Source organism: Vicugna pacos, chromosome 1 (genome assembly GCF_048564905.1).
Source record: "Vicugna pacos chromosome 1, VicPac4, whole genome shotgun sequence".
Taxonomy (NCBI): domain Eukaryota; kingdom Metazoa; phylum Chordata; class Mammalia; order Artiodactyla; family Camelidae; genus Vicugna; species Vicugna pacos.
Window position 1 is genome coordinate 57,499,371 of NC_132987.1, and position 12,039 is coordinate 57,511,409.

General features: G+C 42.3%; 1 protein-coding gene across 1 annotated transcript in view; it reads right to left on the reverse strand.

The window, feature by feature from the left end:
* Positions 1-12,039, reverse strand: part of P3H2 (prolyl 3-hydroxylase 2) — a 135,356-nt gene that overhangs the window by 11,189 nt on the left and 112,128 nt on the right. The window contains exons 8-13 of the mRNA XM_006200964.4: positions 10,538-10,632; positions 4,226-4,353; positions 3,565-3,660; positions 2,857-3,007; positions 1,765-1,882; positions 707-782 (exon numbers count right to left, since the gene is read on the reverse strand). Of these exons, the coding sequence (XP_006201026.2) occupies positions 707-782; positions 1,765-1,882; positions 2,857-3,007; positions 3,565-3,660; positions 4,226-4,353; positions 10,538-10,632 (664 nt within the window). The remainder of the gene's footprint in view (positions 1-706; positions 783-1,764; positions 1,883-2,856; positions 3,008-3,564; positions 3,661-4,225; positions 4,354-10,537; positions 10,633-12,039) is intronic.

The window sequence follows — 12,039 nt, forward strand, 5'->3', positions numbered from 1 at the left end:
ATTAGCTTGCTTAGGAAGATGGTAGCTGAATTCAACTTTTGGTTTCTACCTGTGAAGGTGTGTTTAGAATCTCATCCAAAGTGTGAATCCATAATGTGTACGTATGTGTGTGTGTGTGTGTGTGTGTGTGTGTATCAATTTTCAAGTATAGATCTTACTTACCATCAGAACCATATATATATATACTTATATATATAATAACTTAGTTATTATAATACATATAATAACTTAGTTAACACACATATAATATACATATAATAGCTTAGTTATATAATACACACATATAATAACTTAGTTAACTAAAGGTGTGAAGGCCAATGCTCACTCTACGCATGTAGAGAACCAGGCTACTTGAAAGCATTCTATAGAATCATTTGACTTGCCCTAGTCTTGGGTAATTTAAGAATATTTCCTTCAGATTACTTGACAAACAATCAGAAGACCTAGGTTCTGGTTCTGAGTCTAACACTCACTCGCTATACGATCATGAGCAAATCCTTAATATCTATTCTTTAAATTACTCATCTGTAAAATGGACAAGAAGATTTTTATTGATGGTTCCATTTCCAACATTTTATGATGTATGAATTTACTGGGTCCCCCTCCAACTCTTGAAATCTCAAGCTCAGAAATGTTTGAAATCCAGCAGTCCTTGAAAATCGGCAAAACTGAGACTAGATAAGTTTGCAAGAATAGGCTTGCTCACAGTCACAGTCTTGGCATCCATCTCCGTGAATATGAATTCTCCTCCTTCGAAGTCGTCATTCATATACAGGAGAGCGCTGTGAGAAGAAAGGGAGATCATTTGTACACGTATGTGTTTACACGACACGACCACAAAACACTGAGGACTTGGGTGAGCTGACCAGCCTGATGAGTGAGTTTCCTCTGAGACAGACATTCAAGTGATTGACCTTCATAATCCTCAAGAGTAAGATCAGACGTTGGGTCATACCCCTGAAGCGTTTGTTTATTCCATTGATGTTAACATTTTAAATATATTTCAAACCTCATCTCACATTTCACTTCCTCCAAAGAAAACCTAACTAGATTTAGTCCAGCCCTTTGAACTTGTCCACACTACCTAAAACTCTCTTCTTTCCTTTTATACTAATTACTCTGAAGGATTTAGTTTTCCTTAACTAGCTAGACTGCTCCAAGGCGTGTAGCCTAGCCTTGCAGATAGGGGGCGCTCAATAAATGGTTTTGTATGGAGCACAGTGTAGTCCTAAATGAACACATTATTACAACATGGGGACTACAACTTCTGACCTTTTTCTTTACACACTAAAATATCGTTCCATAAGAGAAAATGTTTCTTTTCTCCTGAGTTTCCAGTTTCTTATTATAAAATACAGACATAGGTAAGCGATGAGAGGAGATCCCCATGCATGTCGAGTTACACACCCTGTGTTCTCAGACTAAGATACGCAAACCACAAAGGATATGTTTAATTGAAATCCAAGTGATCAAAAAAAGACATAAACTTTACTTTTTATAGTAAAACAAAATGGACACTTTCTGGATGGAATGCAACAAAACACACAGGGATTTTTAAGATAAGAATACTTAAAAACAAGTATAATAAAGAAAAGACGACAGAGTCAGTTCTCAGTTGCGACAGCAGCTTCAGAAGATTATTAGAGCATCTCCACTTCATCGAGATGATTGTGATGACAAGCAAAACAGGTCGGCTTTCTAGTCGCCACGGGTTTTGATAATTGTTGGGCAAAAGCTTGGTTTTGAATCGGGTGCCGGCTGTACCTATAGTCCCGGAACGTGTAAGCAGGAGGCTCCTTCCAGCATTCATTGGCCTCTGGATCCAAAAGGCAGTTGTCAGCGTGGATGGGATGACTGAGGTCGTTTCTTCTATCCTGTTGACCTGCCAGAAAAGAGAACAGGGGAGAATAAGATCAAGGGCGGTACCCACTGAGAGCAAAGCTGACAGTCTGCTGTCTACTCCCAGTGCTGGTGCCCCGGCCCCATTTCAGGAACCAGAGGGCAGAGTGGGTTAAAGAACACTGGGCAAGTCGTCAAGAGACTCTGGTCCTGCTTGGATATGAACTCGATGTAAAAGACTATAGGCAAGTCCCACCTGCCTCTCTGAGCTTTAAAGTTCTCTGATATAAATATACATACAGAAACTCCGTGCGTCTCATGGATTGTGCTTTGTATGGGGCAGCAAAAGGAGGAGGATAAAATGCAAGTGTCAAAAAAAAAAGGATTTGATTGAGCTGAAAGTTCACAAGTGGAAATTCTATGCCTGGGACATTCTCTCTCCCTCCTACTCAAGAGGGTGTAGATGAGAAGATGGAAAGAGGAAATAATGACAGCAGGGGGCGAGGAGGGTCTTCGCCCTTTCAAGAACATTTCCTTCAACAATTCTTCCAAGTTTCCTGTCAGTGCTTGTGGACATAATGGGGACTGTCATTTCCAGGTTCCTGGACCCCAAAATACAAAATCTGGAGCAGAAAAGCATTTTTCTGCGTGATTTAAGCAAGCAGGAGAAGCGGATTTCCAAAGGAACACAGGCAGCGTGACAGTCTTCTAATCCATCAGGCGCCGACAAGTAGAAAAGGGGAAAAGAGGGAAATCAGAGCTAGGAAGCTTTTGTTTCAGACACACAGAACTCTTCTGGGTTTTTTTTTTTTTTTTTTTTTTTTTAGTGGAGGTACTGGGGATTGAACACAGGACCTCATGCATGCTAAGCATTTGCTCTGCTACTGAGCTATGCCCCCACCCCCCTAGAAATATAGAACTCTTCTAAACCCTTAGCCTGAAATGTTAAGAGAGCTTTGTTCTGCATTGTTTTCTTTCTCATCTCACTGTGGGTAGAAAGGAACTCTGGAATCTCACCAGACAGGGCTGTTCGGCAGACCATGTGTGTGTAGGAAAAATACAGGGTTGAGTTCAGCATGAAATAGGATTCTACAATCTTCCGTGCCTTCTCGCTGATGTCATAGAACAGACGGGCACTCTTCAGGGGGACTCGACCTTCATAGCCGAACTGCAGACAAGGAAGAACATTAGAAACCACCGGGTTGATCAGAAGCCTGGAGGAAAACAAACGCTAAGTTGTATTAAGCCAATACAGGATGCTCACCTCTTTACCGGCTAGTGAGAATACTACTACGTACCTGGGGATGTTGGAAATGGAAAACGAGCCACTGAAATAAGTCTAATCCCAGAGGGAAGGTTAGGAGCTCACCACCCCCTCTTCAGTTCTGTCGGGACACTTTCCTTCCTCCTCTCCAACAACACTTCTTGCAGAATAATTACTCGTTTGAATTTGTTCGCACCATTAGACCTTGAGTTCTTTGAGAACAGGGTGAGGGGCTGTATATTATTTATCAGATACAAATTTAGAAAATATAAAGTTTGATAATTTGGTGACTGAATGAAGGAAAAAAGGAATGATCAAAAACAACGAAGGTGCCATTTCATACTCGCTCCCTTCAGGGACCTGATAGGCCTCTATCCTAAACTCGTCTCCGTATCTGCTCTTCACAGAAGGTCCTGGATGGACACTTAGGAATTCAAATCCAAGAGAAGTAAAGACTTTACTTTGAGTGCTTTCAGGACAGTTGCACCTTCAAACTTTTCGTTGGGTGTATGGGGTGAAGTTTTTCCTCTGTATCCATCACCAACAAGCATGATGCTCTGGAAGCAAAATAAGGAGATGCCTTATTAATGACAACTGCTTATGAATTCATCAGGTCTCCCTTTCTGCCTCAACTGCCAGAAAGCTGAGCACCACAGTGAAGGCTCAGAACCATCCCCGTTTTATCCCAGCACCCCGGGATCGCTCATCCTTCCAATCCAAAGAGGGGTCTTTATTTAACTTCCACCTTACATTTTCATTAGAAAATGCCACCACCACTTTTTTGTAGAAATAGGCAGAATAGAAGTAATGAATAGGCTGGTTAATTATTGATAAAAATAAAAGAGATTTTCCCAGCTACTTTGTATGATAGGCAGGGCACGTGCTGGATACTGTTGTCCTAGGAATTAAGCCACTAGCTCTTCCAGACCCAATAGCTATGTCCTGATCTGGACAGAACTACAATCATCCCAACCCAAAGGCGATGAAGGTGCCTCCAGCAATCAGTGCCCTTCTCCTAAAGAAAGTGATCTGAAGCCCGGTTCCCTGGCTCCATGTAAGCCCAGGACCAAAGCACTCGCAGGCTCAGGCCGGGCCAGCACGGTGGGGCTCCCGGGTCCTCACACTGGCCACGCTGTGCAGCTCCCGGCACTGTTCTTCCGACAGCACGTTATCCAGGAGGACGCGCTGAGTCCCGTTGAGCTGCTCCGAGTTGTAGACGAACGTGATGTTCTCGTAGAGCAGGGGGCCACCTGAAGGGACAGAGCACGTTGTCTTCCCTGTTACCTCTGTCCCCGAGGTGGGAGGCACAGAACGCCCGACAGCTCTGCATGTGCAGTTCAGGAGGCTCAGTCTCCTTGTGAGTGTTTACTTACGCGAAGACAAATCACAAATTTGGGAGCTTGAGAAACACAATACGGATTCAAGAAAAAGGCAAGTGTCTGGCTGCCTGGTTCCCCATCATGTCAAGATAATAGATCACATTTGTATTGTGTTTTGGGAGTGAGAAACTATTTTCTCATTTGATTCCAGTGAAGATCCTGCAAAGCAGGTTCTCCTCCATGAAGACATTCCACAATTTTCTCAGCAGCTGGGCTCCCCCCTTCTCCACAGCCCTTGGTTCCTACCTCTGGTACAACATCTCATGCAATTACTTGCTTACCTGTTTGCGTCCCCAGACACAATGGGCACACTTGCGTTTCACTGGTATCTGGGGCAGTATCTGCTCCCTAGGTGATCCCGGGACTAAATGCACATCAGGACAGTCACGTCCATGTCACCTGATTCCTTCCTAGAATTCTTTCCATGACCTACTGACTCCAGGTGGTCTCACTTTTGGCATATTTATTCTTTTCTGCATTACGGGAAAATCTTCATTATGTATATATATGCCTGACAGGAGAGTTTCCTGTATGCCCCGGCTCTCTCGCTGGACAGAGCCCACAGCTCTATGAAATTAGCCCCGGATTCCTCAGAGGGTGGTGCCGTGGGGCTGTTTTAGGTGGTGGAATTACGTCATCTAGACCTCCACACAGAGACCAGCGCTGAGGGACAAACCCTCTGATGGTGAGGAAATCTTCAGATGTAACAGAGTGCAACCACCTTGAATCAGAACACGAAACAGGAAAGAAAAACACTGGTTTTCTTCCCTGTAAAATTCTCCGAAGGGGCCTGACCGGCGCCCATCAACAACAGCTCCCCATGGAGGGCGTGGGGGGCGGGGAGGGCACAGATCTTCCCAGCCTCCCCGGGCCGAGCCATGGTCACCAGCACGCTGGTCGAAAACATGCTGATGGAGAAAGAGACAATTGGAATTGATGCCTACTCTTCAGCTTTAAAAAGGGTTAGTCCAACTAGGGACCGGCACTAAGTGTTCTCAGCCTAATTGGGATGAAATAGTCACTACTGCCCATGATCAACGGAATATTAAGATAATGTGGCAATGCTTCTCATCCGGGGTAACGCACGGTTAGCTGTTAAAACAGAAGTTCCCCCAAGAAGCTCCAGGGCTGACAAATCATTTGATCCGCAATTTCCCTTCCACATTTGCAATCACAAAACTATAAGGACAGTATTTATTTTTATAGCTTCATACAACCACAATAGCCAAGCCAATTTAGAAGATTAAAGAAAAGCAAAGCCATAAAACCAATTAAGTTCCAATTAACAATATGAATACAATGGTTAACGTTATGCTGTGGAAACTGAAAAGCAACGTTCCACATGAATATTCTACTCAGCGATCGGGCCCTCGGCCTTCTAAGCCAGCATTCCTTAGCGCGCTCGTGGGGTGTGATGACTCAGTCTTTCACAGCTCTTCGCTCTTGAAGCTGCTGTGAAATCCTAGTGTACCATGATGAATTCTGGCCTTCATCTGGTCCTAACACACTATTCATAAGCTTGTCCTACTTCATTTGTCATTCGTCTTTGTCCATTGAAGCATTATTAACCAATGCCAACGTGACAGTCACTGCATCCCTTCCCACGGAGGTATGCCACCTCATGGCAGTACTTGGCTATCAGCTGGTTATTCAGAGGACCCACAGTTGCCCCTCTTAATTTTTTAAACTGCCATCAAAATTTGTAAATATAAAATGTCTTGGATTCCAGGAATATATCCACGAGCTCTCAGTTTTAATACTGATCTTTTGGATGAATAGAAAAATATATGTATATATATTTTTTTTTCCCCTACAATTCAATGTTTCTCAAACTTTGCTCTACAGAAAAGTTTTTGATGGAAAAAAGAGTTTCTTGATCAAATGTGTTTGGGAAGTACTAGGTCAAAAAATTTAAGAGGACTTCTTGGAACTTTTAATACATGAACAGGCATTATGAATACCCTCAGTATTGGTATAATAGGTAACAGTTCTCCCCCTTAGTTGAGCACAGTATCCATGCTCCTTCCATTCCTCCTTCCTTGCTTCCTTCCCCCCTTCTTCATTCCCATGGCAGAGAGAGACTCCAGGACAGCCCCTAAAGATCACCGCCTCGTGGCACTCATAGCTTTGTGTACTTTGCTTCCCTTAAGTGTGGCTGGGGCCTGGAGCTTGCTTCTAACCAATAGGATATGGCACAGGTGATGGGCTATCACTTCTTGGAGTGCATCACAGAAAATTGCAACTCCTATCTTGCTGACCAGTTCAATCTGTTGCCTTCTCTGCTTACAGTCTGGTGAAGCAAGTGGACGTATTGGACAGGTTCACATGGCAAGGAATTGAAGGCATCCTCCAGCCGACAACCAACCAGAAACTAAGGCTCCTCGTCCAACAGCCTTGAGGAACCCAATTCAGTCATCAGAGCACAGAAGAAGACAGTTCCTCAGCCCTGATCAACACTGGATGGAAGCCTGTGACAGGCCCTGAAGCACTGAACCCAGCTAAGCTGCCGCCAGACTCTTGACCCACAGAAACTGTGGGACAGTAAGTGTGTGTTACTGTAAGCTGCCTTCATGTTATTTTTTTTTCACAGCACAGAACGAAACTTCCAACACAAAACACAGTTTGTTTGGGAAAGGTTGCTCTCGTCTATATAGTTCAGACTCAGAGCCAAATTGAGGCAGTTCCTCAAATATTCAAAAGCAAACTACACATTCCATTTCCATTTAGAAACATAAAGAGCAATGCTCCTTCAGCAAGAAAGACAAGATACTTGTAGGTTCACTGAAAAGCATTTTCTAGTATAAAATTCAAACAGAAATGGAAGACAGACCAAGGGCTTCGTGATCTAGATCGGTTTGTACTTGGCCATGTTTTTCCCCTTTTCTACATTGAGAGTATATTACTAATTTAAATATATTTGGCTTATGTTCAAGACATGAATTTAAAAGACACTTAAAACTAAAACATTCAGAAAAATGCCAACCATGCTTAAGCTCTGTAGATGTATTTGCTTTTATTATGATGATTACTATTGAATTGGTAAACTATGCCTGGCATCTTGTGTTAAGTTCTGACTGAGACATCTGAATAAGCATTCGGCATAGTGGAGTACATTTAAAAGAGGGCTACTGGGATGCTGGCAATTTCCTCAATCACGCCCTAAGTAACTTCCGAAGATCAGGTGAAGTGGAGGAGGACGTAGCGCAGTGGTAGAGTGCTTGCATAGCATGCACAAGGTCCTGGGTTCAATCCCCAATACCTTCATTAAAAATAAACAAACCCAATTACCTCCCCTCTGAAAATTTAAAAAAAAAAAGGAAAAAAATAACTAAAAAAAAAGAAAGATCAGGTGAAGGAACAGAGCTTAACAGAGTCTAAAAAAAACCTCAGCAGGTTCAGGCAGAATCTGTACTAGAAATCTGCCTTCCATGTAACTAGCACAACCGCCACTAAGCATACAGTTTTATACAAAGGTTTCCCACATAGACTTTTAACAAAAAACCAAGCAACTGTCTATCCACTCACCAAAAGGACAAAAAATACAGAAGGGAAAATAAATCCTGCCAGTCAGAAACAAAGACTGCCAGCCAACAAATGACTAGTAGCACACCAGACAGAGAAAAACATTAAAACAAAAATAAAAATATAGTCCAATAAGTTGCGGTTCCTGGGGACTGAGCTGATGATGACTTCAGCCAACTCTTAACCACAGCCCAAGAAGATTCAGTTAAACAACTTAATTCTTCTCTCATTCATGAAGTATGCGCCTGGCTCTGACCCTCCAGCTGCAATAGAGAGGAATCATCTAGGAAAATACTCCTTTGTGTCCACTGCTTATGGCTTGTGGCAAGAAGAAACATTTTGCCATAAATAACACAATGTCATACAAGTCATGACAGGAGTACGCTAACAAGCCTTTCTGTGAACACAGCCCTTTACAGTTTACAAAACTTTTCACTTTCATCCTCTCCAAAGAGTTGCTAGCCTCCTTTCACAGGTGAGGGTATAGAGCTCAGAGAGAAAGACTCTCTGGTTATCCATCCCTGTGGAGAGCATCAGACTAAGACAATCCTGGGAACTAAGCCTCCTGAGTCCCAGTTCAGAGTAGTTTCTGCTACACCCCCACGGACTCTGGGATTATTATCAAACAGGACCTTTGGAAAACGGGTGGTGGAAAGAAGAATGAGCAAGCGACAGATGGTTTAGTAAGTTGCCATGCATTTTCCATGGACCGGAGTCACTCTGGGATGCAGGAGCTTTCGGTCACTCCCATTTTAATGCTTGGGAACCATCCAGTATGAATACTACTAAATACTGGCAGGTAACCAGAGGAGACGACGATCTCTTTGTGGACGATGAGAGAAGCTGACATATATTCTACTCTGTGAAGCACGCATTCTTCTCGCCTCCTTGACGTCTGCTTTCAGCAGACTAAGATGTGAAGTGTTTTCTAGTCAGGAACTTTGCCTCTGTCTACCACTGTTCTTAATTTAGACCTCATTTTGATCTCTAGAGACTACACAGAAGGCTTTCCAGTAGGGTCCCAGAGAGCATCCTAAGACCCGTTAGCCATTCAGCTGCAGAGATGACAGACTTTGGTAACCAGTCAATCGCGACCTTTCTCCATCCTGTGTCGTCTCCTGTTCTACTCTTCCCATCAGTCTTCCTAGTCGGTTGCTGAACATCAGATCTTCTGGTAGCCAGGGAGAAAAAGGCTTTGAAATTTGGCAACCATCCTAGAGTTTCCCAAACCCTTATAGCAAAGTGCTGGCTTCTTGGCACGTACTTCCTGGGTGATTTCTCAGCTTAAAAAGCAACGTGAACTCTGGCTGACCATGAAGCCCTCTGGCACTTGTAAAACAGCTTGGGCTATGTGACTACAAACTGAGGTCCAGGTCAGATTAGATGAGCATATTATCCTGTTTACTGCCTCAAACTGACTTGGAAGCCGAGGAAGGAAAGGGCTGGAAATGTGAGAGCTGTAGAGAGCCAGAAGTTTTCAAATCAGCTAGAGGAATGTGCTGACGGCTCTCTTGTAGGGGAAAGAAGAACTGTACTTTTTCTCAGTACAGGTTCTTGAAAACCTCTTCTCATCTTGCAATTATTTAATCAGTAGGGGAGACATTTGGGATGCATAGCCATTTCTATGTTCCATCATCAGGTGAAAAAGAGGAAATGAGGTTTGGGTTCAAAAGCCTGTTCTACCTATTAAAAGCTGTGAGACTTTGGACAAGTCATGAATCTTGGTGAGCCTCAGTTTTCTTGCCTGTGAAGTGGGGACACACCTCATAGGAGATGCTTCCAGTATTAAAATGAATTGTGTATAAATTTGTTTGAAAAATTATAAAACATACAGAGATGATAATAATTGTTAAGGATAACTACTGCTGTTAGAACTACACTTGCTAATAATTTATTATTACAACAATATTTGGCTCTGTTTAAAAGCTGCTTTTGGCAACACTCCAACTACGTCTCCAGTAATTTTGAGATTCTGTAAGCAGGCATCTAATGTTCTGCTGTCTCCATCTCTGTGCCTTTGCAGTGGTTGCTTTATCCACTCTGATGGCTCCCTCCACACTTCTGTCAATCCAGTCTAAATTCTACTTGTTTCTCAAAGCCCTGATCAGATACATATGCCTCAAGGATCTCAGGTTAACTAATCCAATAACCTGAGCGACCTGTCTCTTCAAGTTCCCCCAATACACAGTCTATTCCATGCTCTCACTCACGATGTGAGAGAAGTAAGCAATGTAACCTCTTCAAGCCTCAGGTACTCATCTGAGGACAGCGGTGATCACAGAGTCCCTGTCTAGCTCACAGGATTCCTGTGAATGAATTGGAAGCACTTTTGTTGACAACCAAAGAAATTATATGGACATCTGAGACAGTCTTGTTTTTAAGCCTTGCTTCCAGAATTTTGTGAACTGGAGTCATTTAGTTCTATTCCTTATTTTTCAGTGAAAATGGGTTCTGTCTTGTTCTGGGTAAGAACTCGTCAAGCCCCAGCCTCTTCATCTCCTCTTTCTAAGAGTAAAGGTTCAATGATACTTACCCTCTTTTAGGTCTCGGTCGATCTTGGGTGATGACTTTTTCCCCATTGACAATCCATGAACTTCGGCCCCTTCCACATTCACTCCTGAAGGAACCCTGCACATTCAAAAAATAACAAAGAGTTGAAATAATTTTCCACTCAAGAAAGATGTTCAAAGGCAAAGGACAGTCTCTGACTTCATACTGATTATTTTCTTGTACACAAGGCCACTTATCTTTCGAGATCAAATCAGACATCATTGCCTCCATGAAGCTCTTCTCTGTTTCTTCAATGAGGGTGCTCCATTTCACTTCTCTAAATCTTCTCAGCAAGAAGTTATTATAGTTAATTGTATCCATAACATAACCCCCTTGAGATCAGACTTTGAGTACCAACAGCGCAGGGAAGAATGATCATGTGCATGTTTATAATGCTGAGGGTCATATTAGGTGTCTGGAATATAGAGTGCATCACTAAACGATGGTCGAATTGAAATAAATCATGTCCTAGTGTAGTGATTCTCAACTATTCCAGGAAAGAAGACACAAGTTTATGTCAGACTTTGCAAACATACACATAATAGCATGATGCCCCTTCCATGTATGCAAACTGAGCAAATCCAAATGTGTGCATACATCCTTGGATCTCTTTCAATAGTTTGAGGCCACCCAGGTGTTGAGCCTTTGGAGCTTAGAGAAAGACCACAAGATTTTGAACAAGACCTAGGTCTGTCAGTCCTTCGTGGTGAGACACTTTTGAGTCTTTTGCCTTTGTCCGGGCCTCAGCTTCTGAATTTGAAAATGAACAGCCTGGACCTTGTGACCTCAAACAAGTAACTCCAACAGTCTATGATTCCTTAAACTGCTCAGAATGTGTAGTTGACTTTTTATTTTTACTTATTTTTTTACTGAAGTATAGTCAATATACAATGTTGGGTCGATTTCTAGTGTACAGCATAATAGTTCAGTCATACATATACATCCATATATTTGCTTTCATATTCTTTTTCATTGTAGATTACTACAAGATAGTGAATATAGTTCCCTGTGCTATATAGTATAAACTTGTTTATCTGTTTTATATATAGTAGTTAGTATCTGCAAATCTTGTAATTGACTTTTGACATCCATCATTTTAAAAAGTCAGTTTTCTTCGTATCTGATTGAGTTCATGACACCTCATATTTTAGCTTGCAATAAAACTTTCTGAGCTTCATGCTTTCAAAGAAATTCAGTAAGAAAATTCAGCATTAAAAAGAGATCCAACTTCCTCTGATTTAAAATCACATAACATTTAGCCCTCAGAGATCACCTGATTCAACCTTTTGCTGTGAGGAAAAACATGAGACCCCCAGAGGAAGATAAATTATTTAAGGACCCTCAGAAGTAAAGGGAAAATTGAGACCAGAATGCAGAGTCCCAGCTCAGAACTAATCCCCAGTTCAGAGTCCTTTTAATCATATCCTTCTGACTATTTCACAGACCTAAGTTCTCTATAGTGAGCATAACTCTAAGTATTTCATC